Source organism: Vulpes vulpes, chromosome 15 (assembly GCF_048418805.1).
Source record: "Vulpes vulpes isolate BD-2025 chromosome 15, VulVul3, whole genome shotgun sequence".
Taxonomy (NCBI): domain Eukaryota; kingdom Metazoa; phylum Chordata; class Mammalia; order Carnivora; family Canidae; genus Vulpes; species Vulpes vulpes.
In genome coordinates, this window is record NC_132794.1 from 56,871,901 (window position 1) to 56,889,547 (window position 17,647).

General features: G+C 44.0%; 1 protein-coding gene across 1 annotated transcript in view; it reads left to right on the forward strand.

Annotated features, from left to right (window-relative positions):
• GLDN (gliomedin) overlaps positions 1-17,647 on the forward strand; it is a 63,674-nt gene that overhangs the window by 19,995 nt on the left and 26,032 nt on the right. The window contains exon 2 of the mRNA XM_072738526.1: positions 12,508-12,559. Within this exon, the coding sequence (XP_072594627.1) occupies positions 12,508-12,559 (52 nt within the window). The remainder of the gene's footprint in view (positions 1-12,507; positions 12,560-17,647) is intronic.

The following is a 17,647-nucleotide window of genomic DNA, read 5'->3' on the forward strand; positions in this document are numbered from 1 at the left end:
TTAAGATTGATGCATTTCCAAATAGTAAAAATCAAAAATCCTATTCAAATTCAAATTAAACTAAAGCGAAAATTTGCATTTCGAGTGGAATTCAGACAGTTTCTTTTGCAGAGGCTTAGCAATACACAAAGGTACATGTGAAAGAAAGTAGTATTTAGTTCAGGAAGCCTGCTGAGTGAACCTAGAGCAGCTACTCCACTTACTCTCTCTGGTCCTCAGCTTTCTCTTCCGTCCTCCCATGACTCTAGGTCTCTGGGTGTCCCTCCCCACCCCCTCTCCCTTGTCTTCCATTTGGAGCAGAATTTGAAATCATGTCTAGTCCAAACCTCTCATTTTACAGATAAAAAAGGCCAGCCTCACCCCAGTTCACCCAGAGTAACTCAATTTTTATTTGTTTTATATTTTGGGGTTTGGCAATTTATGTGGGAAAAAGAAAAATCTTATGACTAATGAACAGTTTGAAAACCACTGGACTAGACAACTGTTCTAGTTCATTCTATGTTCATTTGTGTAGAAGCAATAGGGGTCTGTATTATTCTAAGTGTGAGAGTAATTGTGAAGGTATGATGTTTGGGTTCCCAGGGAGAGTTGGGCCATTAGACCTATCTTTTGAGTTCTATAATGTTAGCATGCTCTCTTCTCTCCCTCTGAATTACTAAAAACCTAACAAAGTAAAAAAAAAAAAAATCACTCACTATTCCAACATATTTTTAAAAACTGTATACACTGAGAAGTGAAAATCCCCTTTTATTCTCCTGATCTCAGCTGCCTGGAGAAAAAAAGATTCTCAATTAATGGTTTGGTTCATTACATGCTCAACTTTTCTTTGTGCTTATCCAGACTTTTCTAGATATCCTTTTTTAACCAGAAAGTTGTTTTGTGTGTTGTGGCTCTGACTGCACCTTGCTTAAGAGTATGCTAAGGACATCTTTCCAGATGAGGACATATCATTCATAGCATTCTTTTTCATCTGTTTAACAACTGCCTTATTGATGAGCATTTAGGTTGTTTGCATTTGCCATCACAGCGTTGCCATGAGCATTCTTGTCCAGGATAGCCTTATGTTAAAAGGAAAACTGCAGGCCCCAAATGGCATCACTTAGGCCAAGTCAGCAAACCAAGACTTACTACCTAACCTAACAGCAGGTTCAACACCTCCACCCCCCCACCCCCCCACTACCAAGGAATGTAATCTTCGGCTAGCCAACATGGAATTTCCTGGTCAATATTAGATTTACTTATAGACCCCTTTAGCTCCCCTTAAGAAAGCAACCTTGCCTAAGCAATGCATTCTTTGCTAATAAATTCCTTTCTTCTTTTTTAATGCCTTCTCTCTACCTTTAAAACCCTTTCTTCTGTTTAGCTCAGCAGAGCACCCCTCTACTTGCTAGATGGGATGCTCCCCATTCATGAATCATTTAACAAAGCCAATTAAATCTTCAAATTTACTCAGTTGGATTTTGTTTTTTTTTTTGGTTGTTGTTGTTGTTTTGTTTTGTTTTTTTTTTTTTTTGGATTTTGTTTTTTAACAGATTTGACAGCAGTGGTGGGATCTGAAGCTGACTTCTGATGGCATTCGGGGACAATGAGAAATGCAGTCCTGGTGCTCTGCGAGCTTTTGGGTTCACTGTCTTTCTCGCTGTTTCTGAGGGCCATTGGTGGGTCTCTCTCGTTTTTTTGTTTGTTTAGGTTTTTTTTTTTTTTTTTTTTGCATTTGAGCTACCAATCTAATTGGCTTTCTAGTCCAGAGTTAACAGGTCAGTCTAGATTGATGGGAGGCGCTACCAGAGCACCAGTCCTTAGCCCTCAGTTCAGTCCACAGTTTCATGTTGGGATCCCTTCCCACTTCCAGTCTACAGTCCCTGTTTGCTGGGTTAGTCCATGCTGGGAATGCTGTCGGTGTACATGCCTTCTCTTGGCCAGTCCATGGTACCTTCTTTTGGTTACTGCTGGTGCTCATGTTTGTTTTGTCTTGAGTTGTGTAAATAAAGCATTAGCTGATAGCCTACAATGTTGGAGGCCAAATAGAAATGTGAGTTGCCCCCCAGGCGTGGCTAGATATGGCCAGACAGAAATGTAAGTTAACTCTACTTGCAGCTAGGGTCCTCCCAAACTGCTGCCAGCTTTCAGAGGAATTACAACCTAGAAATACAATGGCCATGATGGGGAATGTTCCAATTAGATAAGATCATTGACATTGATCTTGAAAGCAAGGGTTGCCAAATTAAACAGAACGGGATACCTGTTTTAACTGCAAGCAGACATCTCTAAAAGGTTTCAGAATTCCAAAATAGTTCATCAAAAGACTCATTGCAAAAGGCTAAAGGAAAATTAAAGATGTAAGAGGTGGTTTAAAAAAACAACAACATAAGACTGATGTAACTCCTACTGTTCCCCACTTTCCTCTGAGTACTCATTCTACTAATCCTGTCTGAATTGTTTTTTCACTCTAAAAAGACTATACAACTGTAAACAAAAGGCTGCCAAATTAATGGCCTTCTCTTCCTTCAAAAGAAGGCCCATAAATGGGGGTGTCTCCCTACCAAGGTTGACAAAACTGGGGTTTCCTTATTACAAGCTGCTAATTATTCATTTAAACAGTCAGGGGGACACTCTGGTAGATACCAGAGCCTGCAGAGGGGATCTGAGGAACACTGGCAGAAGCCAGTAAGAGGTGAAAATTCTTACCAGAAACAGTGCTTCTGAATCTCTGTCTGTAGCACCCAGTCAAGAGAGGAAAATAAAATATCACGTTGTGTCTTCCTTTCCAAATCCCAAACCATTGTTGATTGATCCTTTCTTTCCCGAGGATACTTACTGCCTTCTAGCCTGTCTTATTTTGCATAAATGGGTTTGGCTTTCTGCCTGACTGGGACAAGCAGATTGCTGGTTCTTTCTCTGGGCTGTGTTTGGGAGTGGTTCTGGATTTGGGGAAAATAATACCCTTTGTATGCTCTTTGGGGACCTGTCTTATACCCAAGAGGAGTTATGCAATACTGCCAGAAGAATTTAAAATTAGAAGTATGTATCCAAAAGGAAAGAAACCAATTGAGAATAATGTAGTGGCATGGGTGGCTCAGTCTTTGATGTCATTTAAGTTATAACCCAATTCTTGGAGGAATTGTAAGCAATTATCCTACTATTACAAATTTTTCACAAAACAGAAGTTAGCTCAAGAGGGAATTTAAAATTCACCTATTCCTTTGCCAATCCCTTGTTTATCTCAAAAGACTTGTAAATTATTAGCTTTAGAAAACCCACGCCCTTCTTAGGAGAACTTCCATTCTTTCTCCGTCCCTTGATGTATACATTAAATCATGTCTTTGAAATATAAACACAGCCCACAATCACCTGAGACTGAAGGAAAAAAATGAAAGGGAATGAGGCCTTTTATTGTTTGTTTTCTCTTCTGAACCAGATTAGTTTCTTACTCTACCTCCCCTCTAAACCCCTCACCCCAATTCTAGACACCATCCCCAACTGGTCCCATATTTAATATTGTAGAAAGTAACTCCCACTATTATTATTCCAATGTCCACCTTTATAGTGAATGGCAGTTTAAATGTCTGACTGGCCCCCTAGATTTTAGCTCTAAAATGTACAGAAGTGTGCTCATTTCTCACCTGTAAATTGGGACAAATTTGTTCTTTTACTATAAATTAAATATAACTACACGTGAAGCTCCTAAAATCAATTTAACAATGTCAGTTTTTATATCTTCCCATCAGAACAAGATACAAAGCAAAACTGTGTTAGTCATAACTCTGCAGAATATTGAAAAATATTTACAACCCAATGATTTCGTGTACCATAGTAACATTGGAAATGTTAACCTAAGATTAACCCTCAATACATTCCTTATTGATCCCAGGATATCAAGTTGTTCCAGGAAAGGAAGGACACAAAAGTATCCTAAAAGAGTTAAGCTTCTAAACAGATACTTTGTTATTTTGGTTAGACACACATAACATAAAATTCACCCTATTGTTTTACTTATTTATTATTTATTTATTTATTTATTTATTTTTAAGATTTATTTATTCATGAGAGACACACAGAGAGAGGCAGAGGGAAAAGTAGGCTCCATGCAGAGAGCCTGACATGGGACTCGATCCCAAGACCCTGAGATCAGGCCCTGAGCCAAAGGCAGACGTTCAACCACTGAGCCACCCACGCATCCCAAAATTCACCCTTTTAAAGGGTAATTTTGTGGTGCTACTTACACTTGCAGTGCTGTACAACTATCATGAGTGTCTAGTTCCAGAACTTTTCAGCCCCCCAAAAGGAAACCCTGTCCCCTTGAGTATGAACTGCCCCTTTCCCACCCACCCCACGTCTCGTAGGGTGGCAATCTATTAATCTGCTGTCTCTCTGGGTTACACATGCTTAATTAATCTCATCCCAGAAAATGGATTTAAAATCCAATGCTCTTTGAAATTTTCAAGACAAAAGCTTTTAAGAGAAAAAAATTTTAGGAGGTCATCAACTTAGCTTCCAAAGGCAGGAACCACTCTGATATTTTGCTAATTATACTTTTTTTTTTTTTTTTTTTTTTTTTTTTTTTTTTTAGAAAGGGAGAAGTGCAGAGGGGCAGAGGGGGAGAGAGACTCTCAAGCAGTCTCCATGCCCAGCGCAGAGCTCCCCATGAGGCCTGATCTCACGACCCTGAGATCATGACTTAAGCTGAAATGAAGAGTCAGATGCTTAACTGACTGAGGCCACCCAGGCATGCCACTGCAGATATCCATTTTATTCCAAGAAGGACAGCTACAAAAAGAATGCAGCCCCACTTTCCTTCTAGCTATAGGTCAAGAGTCCACCTGAAGGACTGCAGAGGAAAGGACTGGGGGGACTTAATGTGCCAGTGAGAAAGAAAGAAGTCAATTGAGAATAATGTAGTGGTGCCACATGGCACTCAGATAAAGAAGAGGGCTTTCACCCTGACCAGGCTAGTAGGTTGACATCAGGTCCTTAACCAAAGGTTTGACTTTGTCCTGTGGATAGCAAAACTCCAGTTATGTTTTTTAAGCAACAGTATGGCATGTTTAGAAACCTACTGAGGAAAACCACATCCCATACAGAAGAATTCACAGCTAACACATTTCCCTGAAATCCATAGTGGTCAACTTTGGTCATATTTCACACCAATCGGGAAGGTTGCTTCAGCTCAATGTCATTGAATTCCATGCTTCAGTTTAATGAGCTGTGAGGTTGGGCACCTGGGTGGCTCAGTGGTTGAGCATCTACCTTCAGCTCAGGGCATGATTTTGGGGTCCCGGGATCCAGTCCCACATCGGGCGCCCCGCAGGGAACCTACTTCTCCCTCTATGTCTCTGCCTTTCTCTGTGTCTCTTATGAATAAATAAATAAAAAATTTTAAAAAGTAATAATAATAATTAGCTGTGGGGTCTTGGGCAAGTCAGTCAGCGTTCTGGGGAAGATAATCCTCTGTAACTTGGGAACAATAAAACCTACCTCTTACATTGCCTGAGGATAAAATAAGAGGATACCAAGGAGAAACCTGGCACAGTGTTACTGGTTGGAGTGACTAACATTTAGAACCTCAGTTCTCAACCAAAGGTGACTTTTGTACCCATTCCTCTTGCCCCTGAGGATGTTAGGCAATATCTGGAGATGTTTTTTGTTGTCACACACCCCCGGCTTAGGGAGCAAAGCCTTTAACATATAAACAGTTAAAAGGGCTCTTATACCTAAACTCTAGCACAGCCTCTTTAATTCCAGGAACAAACACAAGCCTTAAAAATCTTCTCTACAGATATTAATAAGGCTTTTGCCATCCTGATGTCCTTATAACACATGGCAACAGTCTGCTCCTAAATCAGGGAAATTAAGATGAGTGAACAGTGGCTCTACGTGAAAAGTAGACTTTTTCTAAATGAAAAGTCGGGGCTATGGGAAAGCCCAGATCACTTGGTCCTTCCTAGCTCCCTGGAAAACCCCACTTCTTGTTTTTGCATTCCTTCACCCACAGTAGTGCATTTAAGAAGACTCAGATTATGAATAGACATTGATAGGGAGACTTCTATCAAATTGCAAAAGCAGTCTACCAGCTACCTTCTGACTTGTCAGATCCATCCATAATCCTGAAAAAAAAAAAAAAAAACAACTGTTTTTATTCCCAGAGACCTCAGACCTCCATCTGGACCCTTTTCGACACTTGCTGCTGAACTTCATTCAACTGCTTTTTCGTTTGGGTTATCGATATGTTCTTGTTACAATATGTGTATTTTCCAGATGAGCTAAAGCTTCCCCCAGCTGCAAAGTTAACGCCCTTCCTCACAAGAGCAAAGAAACTGTCAAAAAGTACATTTTCCACTTGGAGTATACCTTCTATGATCTCCAGTGATTAAGGCACCCACTTCACTGGACAAATCATATAAACCTTAATTAAAACCTTATAAACTTCTTAAAATTTGGTCAGGATACAACCTTCTGCTTGTCCCTTGTCATGTTATACTGAGGTCTCTAAAGTCTTATACTCAAGCCTGAGGTCTCTAATGTCTTATACTCAAGCATATCATCAATAGGTTAAAGAAGCCTTCCCAGGTCCCACTTCAGAGAATCTAAATTGGCCACAAGTTAGACCCTGATTGGGTGTTCTGAAAAAGACAGCCCTCAAGCCCCATTGGAAAGGGGATCTTACCAAGTGCTCCTGACCACTGACACTGCTGCAAAACTAGAAGGTATTGGAAAGTAATTATTCCAATGTCCCACTATTATTATTCCAATGTCCACCTTGATAGTCAATGGCTGTTTAAATTTGTGGGTACACATCACACAGCTAAAGAAGATTCCACCTGTACAGAATCTGGAGACCTCTAAATCAGACTGACAAGGAAATAAAGCAGCTGAAATCAAGGTGGGCTGCTTCCACCCAAGAGGACAGACCAAAACTTCATACTTTAAGCATTAGATCCTTTCTCTTTATTTTCCTTCCCTTTACCCTGGCTTTGGCCTGGAAAAATAACACTCTCATTTTTTCTCTCTCAGGCAATTATCAGGGTGAGTAACCTCTGGAATTTAGAACAACCTTTTATTTCGGCCAGAAGATTCTCTAATTGCCCTACTTCCCTGGTTAGGGATAAATATAGAGACTAACTTCATAATTCTTGAAATTATTGCAGAATCTGGTGCTAAGATCCTTGGATTCTTAGATTCTCTAGCCAGCAAAGATCCTTAGGTTCTCTGGCCAAAGTTGTTCTTGATAAAAAAATAACCTTTGACTCCCTTTGAGTGGAACAGGGAGGTGTCTGTGCTGTGGCCACCACCACCCACTGTAATGGATGAACGCTTCTGGAAAAGCTGAAACTCAGTTATGTAAGATTACTGAGCAAGGCACTTTGAGGCAGAAGGGGAAGGAAGATGCAGGAGACAAGTTAACCAAAGTAAAGCCATTTTGGCTGACCCTTAACTTAAAAGTCAGAAGGTCATAAAAAAAGAGTCATAGGATCTAACTCATGGAAGACCACCAGACCCCACTCCATCTAGCGGTAAAAGCCACAAAGGCTGGACATTTTTTAAATTACTCCCTGTAGGTAATTGCACAACCCAAGGACAATGGAAAAATTAACCGCCCGATGTCAATGATAAACCCAAAGTTAAAGAGTAAGCCCCTCCAACTAGTTGGTTAGCTAACTTAAAAAATGTAGAAAGCCTTTTGTTAGAGGCATAGGAGGATCCTTTTCCCCCTCTAGGAGGAGAGACTGCTACGTTGTGAAGATGCTTCTGTTGTTTCTGACTTCTATACTTGATAAATCTTTGTCACATCTTCTAAATGACTTGCTCTTGAATTCTTTCTCAAGCAAAGCCAAGAACTTCATGGGGAGGAACCCGAGGCCCTCCTTCCCATTTGGACTGTCTTTCCTCCCATCACTACCACATGTCCCTGCTAAGAGCAAGTCCCCATACAACGTGATACATCCCTGTCCTTTACTATATTGACCTTCTTACTGGGGAGATGACCATGACAGGCCATGGTATTTCTTCTGGAGAGATGATTCCACCTCAGTGACATGTCGACCAAAGGGTACACTAAGCCTGAGTTCTCAGGGGTACCATTCTTTATATGGCACTCAGGGTGACAGCCATTTGTTCCCATAAAATGTGTCCTTGAAATAGTGTTGGTGGGTTGGGAGGGCCTTCCCACCACTGCTATGGAGCTTTATCTGCACCTCACCCACCCTCTTTCCAGCACCATCAGATTCTCACATCAGAAACCCAGGCTAGCAATTTATTGTCACTTTCAAGATAAGCTCTCCCTTTCAAGACCACTGACATACTTTCCTACTTGAACTATAGCTCCCCGGTGGAGAAGTTCTAGGTCTGGGAGCAGGCACTGTTTTATCCATAGGGGATAGAGACAAAACAGAGCAAATTCAAAATGCTTCCATTCTTTGGGAGGCAGGGGTAGGTGATAAAGAAATGCAGACATAAGTAAAATACCATTGGATAACGATGAGCGTGACAGAGGCAAAAAGCCAGGTGAGGTGATGGAGAGTGGCTCCTGGGGCTATTTTCAGCTGGGTAGTCGGGAAAATGTTCCTGATGAGGTGACATTCGAGCTGAGGTCTCAGAAAGATGTGAGCACAGCCTACAGGCAGAGCCAAGGCCAGAGACAATGGTCGGTGTGACCGGAGTAGAGTGACAAGGGCTAAGTGGTGGAAGCTGGACTCTGGGAGGGGGCAGGGCCACATCATGGACAGTTCATGCTTGACACCCCCAGGACAATGAGCAATAAGGCCTCTACCAGCTTCACCATTCTCAGGTCCTAAACTAAGATTTAGAAAGTTCTTCAATGCCAAATGTGATTCCTTAATTTGGCAACCTAGGTTGTGTGACAATCAATTTTGACTCCTCTTATTTTGATCAAAGTTCTTAATCATTATCAGAAAAAACAGTTTCTGACTCTCTTATGGCCACACCTTTTCATATGTTCCACACTCCGCCGCCCCTCCTCCCACAATTCTATAGCCCAAGTCTGTTAGAGGAATATTTCTGCATGAAGATTAACACAATTCACTGACAATTCTCAATTGACATTTAGCATATAAATGGAGCCAAAAGGTCAGGAAATGAAACTCCTTTCTTCATCGTCTTTTATAGACGCTGTGCCTACCCTGGGCCCATGATGAGGAGGAGAGAGAAAGGCTAATTTTCCCTATTGATGCTTCTGTTGTTTCAAACTATTCCTTCTGCTGTGATCCCCCAGGCAACAAATGAAGCATTGTGAAGTGTTTCATGGTTCTCTCAATGGGCAATTATACATTTTTTAAGATAATAAATCTTGTCCATAGTGCAGCTGATTACATTCATTTATGAAAATGACTAAAAATAGGGAGTCGAAATTTCTTCTGTCTGGTTGTGTTGAGAGAATCATCAGAGCCATAAAAGAAAGCACAGCGGACCTGGCATCAGGAGAGCTGAAGCTAAGTCCAGCTCTGCTATGAGCAAGTGATGTGACCTTGAATAAATGATGTCACCCCTCTAAGCCTCTGTGTTCTTACTGGTTTAAAAGGGAGAGGAACACTTAACAATATACTTTGTCCAGTTCTTTACTTGGGAGGACAAAATACACGTTTGTTTTATTATTCATCTTTAAGTTGTATGCATTTCATATATCTGTGATATGTATGTTTCTCAATAAATTTCCAAAGCTGTCAATAAATACCTGTTGATATACTTAGCAAAGGAAACACAGTACAAATTTTCCTCTGGATCTCCTAGCAAACAGATTAAGCCTATGTAGAAGACAAAACAATTTTTCCCCTTAAATCAAAACATGTTCTTTTTAAAAGGAGTTTAATTGAAAGAGTAATCAGTGAAAATGCCCAATGAAACAAAAGAGCGTATCATACTTAGTTCGGCTTCCTCCCACCCTGGTTCTCCATTTCCCCCCTGCTCACTTGAGGCTTCTTAGGTTTCCTTTTTTTAAATTTTTTTTCTTAGGTTTCTTTCCAAAAATATTCTGGAAAGCCAAAAACAGATAATCTTGAAAGCAGTAAAAGAGAAGCATATAGAAACATTTGTGTGCATACCGTTTGTTTTTACGTAAATGAGAGTACATTATGCATGATGCTTTCTTTATACTTTGCTTTTTCATTTATTTTGGAGATATTTCAATATCATTCTTACAGATTTAAATGCATTCTTTTCCACAGTATTTCATTCTATGGATAAGCTATACTTCATTTCACCAGACCCCTCTGATAAATACTTAGATTATTTTTGCTCCTGCCCACATTTCTGCAATAATCCTCTTTGTACTTCTATCTCCTCACACATATATGAATCTATCTAAAGAATAAGTCCCAAAGAGCAAATGATGGGTTAGAAGGTAGACCCATGAAAATTCTAGTAGGTATTGCCAAAATGCCCTCCAAAGGGATAATATGCCGTCACACTTGGTCAACAGGACAAGACAGGGCTGCTTTCCTGCCACTCCCATGATATGCGCTCTGTTAGCTGTTTTATTAACAAATCTAAGAGAAGGGAAATAGTGCTTTATCATTTGAATGTATTTCTTTACAAGTGAAAATGAGGCATTCCTCTTTTCCTCTGAATTTCCTGTTTGGGTCCATCGCCCATTTTTCTTCTGATTTCTTGTTCCTTATTGCTTTGTTACATCTCTTTATATACTAGCCCTTTGCAGTTATTTTTCAAGGTCTGTGGTTCTCATTTGTTATTGCTTGTAGTATTTTGCCTATTGCAGAAATTTTAAATTATTAGTTGAATGTATACATTCTTCCTATATAATATGGGGGTAATTTCTTTCTTCGAAAATTCTTTCTTAATGCTATTATAAATTTTTTCCAAGTTTTCTTCCAGTGCTTTTCCAAGTTTGTTTTTCACTTTTAACTGTTATATCAATATTACTTAAGGAACTTATTTAGTGTAGGGACTGAAGTAAGGATTCAACTTTTTGTCTTTCTCCCAGATGTCTATCCAACTGTCTCAAATCCATTTCTTTCCTTTTTAAAAATATTTATTCATGAGAGACACAGAGAGAGAGTCAGAGACATAGAGGAAGAAGCAGATTCCTTGCAGGGAGCCCAATGTGGGACTCCATCCCTGGACCAGGATCATGCCCTGAGCCAAAAGCAGACGCTCAACTGCTGAGCCACCCAGGCATCCCTCAAATCCATTTCTTAACTAATAAGTTTTCTCTCCATGGTTTTCAAATGTCACATTTGGGGGATCTAAAAACTACTGAATCTATAAGTTGAAAACAATTGGATGGTAAATTGATAAATTTGCTAAGTCATTCTTGGCATGGGTAAAGAGCTATCTAAAATAATAACATAAACAGAGTGTGCTTACCATGTGTACTCACTCATTCAATCCATATAACTGTGGTATAAAGTAGGTGCTATTAGCTCCATTTACAGATAAAAACATGGAAGCACAGAGAGGTTAAGTAACTCTTCTAACCTCACACTCTTTGTGAGTGGCAAAGCCATGATTTGAACATAGACAGGTTGACTTCAGAATCCATGCTTCTGTCTGCACTCTCTGTGGCCTCCACAAAATGGAAATCACTTTTTGTGTGTGCTTCCAACATTGTTCACTTAAAATGATTTTGCTTATTCTTCACAGCAATCCTAAGAATTAAGCACTATTACTATCTCCAATTTATAGTTGAGCAAACTGAAGCAAAGAATAGCTGGAAGACAGGAATAGTGGAGTGGTATGAGATGAGTCCAGAGAAGCAAGACTTTTGTTCTACTGTTAGAGCAGCAAGGAATCATAATAGTGTGTGAATCAGGGCTCACCCAATTAGACTGGGTTTTCTTTCTTTTTTTTTTTTTTTCCTCCAGATTGGGTTTACGTGAAGTTCACTGGGAGCTGCATGGGGAGTGCGTGCAGGGAGGGGCTGCAAAATGGGAGTGGGGATATCAGATACCAGGCTAATATCATGCTGCAGTGACCACCTACCATAGGTGGCCATCCAGTGATGAGTCGACAGTAGCCAAATGGCCCAAGAAGTACTAGCATCTGGGGCAGCATCTGTGTGCCCGGGACAGAACTCAAGGTGCTTATAGTATTTACACTTTTCAGAGGAAACCCGAGTGTCCAGACGTTGAGTCCCTTGCCTGTGCTCGCCCAGCTAGAAGGTGCTTCCTCCCAGCCACCAAGCCCACCCTCCTTTTTCAAACCCCAGGCAGATTGAGGCCTTCAGTTGCTGGAGGGCTGGCTTGACAGCCTTGAAAATTGAATATAGCAATTCCTTCACCATCCTCTGTCTTCTCGGAGTTGGATAGAAATCAAGGAGATTTAGTGGACAATGTTGATAGATGAGCTTCTGTTATCATATATCATTAGGTCTTTTAATAGTTTCTCTTTCAGTGTAGGTTAACTTTTCCTCAGATTTTTGCATGTTCCTCTGAGGTTACTCTGTGAACCTTTATAACTACTCTGTTGTCTGGCTAAAAGGTGAGTTCAGGGCCCTCTGTCTTCTGTCCTGCTATTAACTGCCCTCTCTCCCTGCAGATCCGAGTGATGGTGGACCTCTGCAACAGCACCAAGGGCATCTGCCTGACAGGTAGGCAGCTTGGCACCGCGCAAGCGGTGCTTGCACGGCAAACACATGTTGTGAGCCCAAGGGCCAACACCGAATGAACACCTAGAAACACTGGGTTATAAAAACACATGTTGGTTTACTTTTACCAGATGTTTTTCATAAGCTGAAAACCCATCATAATATAATTATGAAAAATAATATTTTTGTTATTGCCAGAGAAATATAGCCCTGGAAAATAACTAGGTCTTGGATAATTCGAAACGTGTGGTACCTTGAACCAGGGCCATTGGTGTTTTCCTTATTCACGTTAGTTTTTAAAAAAGAAAAGAAAGAAAGGGATATTCTCTTATCAGAAGCAATTATTTCCTTCCATCTTACAGAGGGCATGCATGGAAAGTTCTAGAAGAGAACTGCTAATTAGACAAGAAAACACCCTTTATGAAGAGTGCTCTGTGTGTGGTGTCTACTGTGTGCTAGATGAGATGGGAGGTTATGTCACGGCTCCCCTCCACTCAGGAAATCAAACGAACATGAGGGAGGAAGGGAATCAACCAGGAGGTGTATCAAGTGAAAGGCCACAGAATGGCTAATGGGTTGGACGGGGGACGAGGATAATGCTGTTGGTTTGATCATGTACACCTGAGCCTCAAGGTCTCCTGCCTCTTGCCTGAGGGGAGAGGTGCCTGCCTCCTGGCTTCAGAAGCCGAGGGCAAGGAAGAACATAGATCCCAGAATGGTCACCCAGTTTGTCGTACCCCAGATCAAGAAAGGCCCTGGCCGGGCTCCAGGATGGACCCGTGGAGCCTGACTTCAGACCACAGCATTTCCTGCCTTTCCCCCATTCTGAGAAAATGGGGCAATGATTTTTGCAAAGTCTAATATGGAGTAAATGCACAGTTCTCGTGAGCTTGAAAACATAACCGCAAGACTTTGAAGCCAGATGAAGCTTCTGTTGAACGTTCTCAGTCTCTGGCCTCAGGGCCCAGGGAGGGCCCAGTTCACAGGGCGCCAGTGGCGGAGGCTCCGAAACCCTGCAGTGTGCATCCGGCCATAAGCAACCTTGTCCCCATGACCTCTCGTTCCCTGCCGCGTGTTAGGAGCTCCGTGTGAGTTTGCTGAACCACCACACCTATGGTTTATGTAGCTGATTAAATCGGGGGTGGTGGGCTGGTAAGGCAGACACTTCCCTGGGGAACCCTGAGTCCAAGTCTGCCGCTTGTGGGGTTAGTCTGATCTTAGAGAGAAAAGCTGTAATCCTGTGGCTTCTTGGGAAATGCTAATTGAATTGCTCCAGTCACATTTAGGCCCTCACAGAAAATTAAATATTTTCAGGACAGCTCAGCCCTTCATTCTGAAACTCTTGTGTCTTAAGCACCTTCCTTCCATCTTTGGAAGGCCTTTTCAGAGTCCTCCCGTGTGACAGTAATGAGTGCCAGAGATGTGCTCAGATAGATGGAATTACAGGCACAAAAGCCCTGTCGAGAGGCACAGGAAAAGCCTCTTCCTTTTTGATATTTATTATAGAAGTGGTAGGAGGAGAGCCAGGCTGCTCAGTGAATGCAGATGGAGCTGTCAATACCACTTAGGGAAGACTGAGGGGCGGCAGGCATCGCATCTGTGCTGGAAATGGGTTGAGGAGGCTATTCTTTGGCACCTCGAAATCTTGTCAAAAGCCAGCACCTTCTCCTTTCCTGCCGGCTTGAAATCGGGCCCCCTTCTACCACAGCAGGCTCTTCAATTCCGACTTCGGTGTGAGAAGTACAAGTTGCAAAGCAAGGCAGGTCCACTGGGGTAGACCGAACTGCCTGGTCTGGGGGCAGGAGGGCGACAGGACCCAGGACTGGACTGGCCACTACAGGAGGACAGGCACAGAGCCCTGGTCCAGAGCCCCAGGAAGATGCTGGCAGGGAGGGCGGCCGGAGCAGACCCCGGGCGTGGGGCCTGGGGCCTGAGAACAAAATCTAGCTCAACCCTAGACTCTTCTTTGAAAAAGCAGGTGCTCTGACTGGAGGCTAGTTTAGGTGTGACCGGGAAACCCCATCCCTGTTCCTTTTACTCCATGCAGCTGTGGTTGCTATGGGGACAAGGACAGATGTGTGCAGCCTGTAACTCCTCAGGCAAATAGTGAGGGCAAGTCGGTAGCTAGAGTAGTTAAGAGTTTTTGTGTGCACCTGAGAAAACAGCATGCTTTTCTGGATGTATGCTCTCCTTAAGTCCAGATTTCCTTGGGATCTCAGAAACAAATCTTTTGGAATAGCAGGTGTCTTGAAGAAGGCAGGTTCTTGGGTAATTCTTTCCTGCCAGTGGATACTGCATGTGGGCTTTTTGGAAAATCTCTAAACTGTCATGTTACTGAACTGCTTCTCGGGGTAGAGGCGCTTCAGATCCACAGTGCCTGTCCTCTTTATGGTCACGTGACTCTGGCACTAGTCACCCCTCCTTATCCTGTACCCAGGTAGACATTAAGAATGGATCACACCTGCCACTGAGCATAGCCTCCTGTGATTCTTTCCTGGCATTCCAGAAAGCGGTACTCATTGATTAGCATTGGCACTCGAAATAAAACCTACCTGCCATCCTGACTCTAATTCTTTAAAGCTGCCAAGTCATGGTCCAGAGTTGAAATGCACCAAATACATGGGATGGGACCAAAGATGCAGTTTAGCAGGGACGCATGAGGAAAGGTGCCTTGCCAAGTTAGGTGCCCTGGGACTGGCCCACTAGCTGGTGGCGGGGGCAGCCGCAGAGGGTACACTGGCACTCGTAGGGTGGGGATGGGGCCTCAGGGCTGTGGCCAGTACAACATGTGGTAAACTGACAGACAGGCTGTTCTCAGAAACAGCTGGTGGAGCTGGTCGTGTTCTCACTCAGCTGGCCTCACCGAGCAACTTGTCTGTTGTGTTAGGGTTGGGAGATTCCAGCCCCACGTGTGAGAGCTAAGGCCCTCTCAGGCCATCCCTGAAGGACAGCCAAGGATTCCTGACTCCCAAGGGAAAGGGGAGCCACACTCCCTTTGGCTGGAGCTCCCGTCTGGCCTTGAAGCTGCAGCTGGCCTGAATCCCAAGCCCCGGGGAGTCCCTGCCCGGAACAGGAGAGGAAGCGAATCAGGTCTGTGGACCTCACACCTCACGGGTGGGCAGGGGCGGGCGCCAGGCCTGGCCCGATCAGGCTGATGAAGCTGCGTCTTTTACTAGCTCCTTCTAAAGCGGCAGAACCAGACCTCACTCTCGGACAGGATGCTGTTTGCATTTTTTTATTTGGGGGCTTCTTTGTTTTCCTCTAACAGAGAGACTTTGGGAAATGTGTCCCCATGGCCCCTGTGGTCACTGCTGCGCTCAACAGGAATCTTGGGTCTGACAAGGCCAGTGGGACCCTGCCCTGGGGTGAAAGGGGAGTGAAACCGTCTCCTGTGATCTGGAATGGCCGAGGCGGGGGGAGCCCGGGGGCCAGGGCCCCGACTCAGAGACTGGAAATGAGGCTCACACTTTATTACTCCTTCCTCGTATCTGCTGTGAAATGCTTCTCTGCTAGTAGCAGAGGCCCGCTAGAACTTACCTGAGAGGAAAGAAAGGTGAAGGGGTTACCCATGACTGTAAGGATAGAGGGGTGTATTGGTCAAGATAGGGGCCCGGGGGGCAATGAAACCTTACCATCCCCGGGCCTAACGCAGCAAAGTCCGGGACAGTCCGCAGTCCGCGTTGGTTCTGGGCACCGCGCGGTCCCAGTGCTGCCATCTCGTGGTCCCATCGTGTCAACGCCAGTCACGGCCTCTGCTCCTCCTTCTCTGCAGAGGGCACCGTTTTACCTGCGGGCCGGCCCTCGGTCCGTCTGTCCGCAGCCCTCTAACTTACATAACTAGGGGCGTTGTGGGCCGGTCTTAGATTTCAAGGAGAGAAAAGACTCCAAGTGGCTCAGCTCCTACAGCACCTGCCCACTTGTAACCGATTCTGGTTGGGAAGGCGGGAGGGGCCGTCAGAGCCCGAGGCCTTTGCAGGCCCCGTGCAAGATGAAAATGTGGGGGCCCCTTGTTCAAGAAGCAGGAAAAGGGCTTCCTCCTTTCTTAGAGGGCTTTACTCTCCACCTGCTATGGTGGGGCTTTTTATTTGCTATGTAGTGTCACACGGCTCAAGGCGTGGGATGCTCACCAAATGAGCACAGGCTCTCACAAGCACAGGAGACCCCACTCTGTGAGGAAGGCATGCAGCGCACGTGTCCACCCCTGGCCTGCCCTGCACTCGCAGCCAGGCCTCCACGAACGTGGAAGGTGACAGCAGTCACAGACTGGGCGGGGAGTGGGGCAGATGCCTCAAAAGCAAGAGAGGCAGCAGAAAACTTGGGCTAGGGAGGCCGGGAGGCAGTAGGAGGCTGGGCCACATATGAGCCAAGGCTCCAAGTCCCCAAGACATGCTCCATGATCCCAAGGGGCCAGCCCTCCTTCCAGTGCCAACGTGAGCTTGGTTGTCCAGTGTATCCCGAGGGGTTCTGTTATGCAAGAAGAAAAGAGTCAAGAGCTGAGAAAACAACCTGAGAAAACGGTTTTCTATTGGCCCAGTTGGCACATATTATTTGACCTTTGACATTAGTATAACAACACATATTTAGGGTTTCTTTCAGGTGCCAGGGCTCCTGGGCAGCTCTGTCAGTATCCCGAACAGGCATTGGGTTCAAGGCTCGCCATCACTATAGCATCCTGCTTTTGAGCTCTTTGAAAGTTTTGTCTCCTTTCTCTTCTGTAATTCTCTTCTCCATTAGTTTCAGGGCTCAGGACCCCCTGGATTCCCTCCTATATCTGCAGTTCGCTCTCTCTTTCCTGGTGCCTCTCCTATCACTGGCCTCCTTCCAGATATGATGTGTGTCCCCCTTCTCTCCATCCCCAAATTTGGCTCGACATTTTACTCTTGCCTCCAGATTAATAACTCTCAGGCTTTCTAGGGTCAGGGGCCCCTTTAGGGGTCCATTGGTAGTGACCAGTTCTTTTTCCAGAAAACTTCCAAGTCTGGTCACAGGTACCCAGGACCATCTGCTTCCAGTCACCTGTGGTGCCTGGTGAAAATGCATGTCCCTGGGGCTCACTCTAAATCCAAGTGAAATTAGAATCTCCAGCTGGGG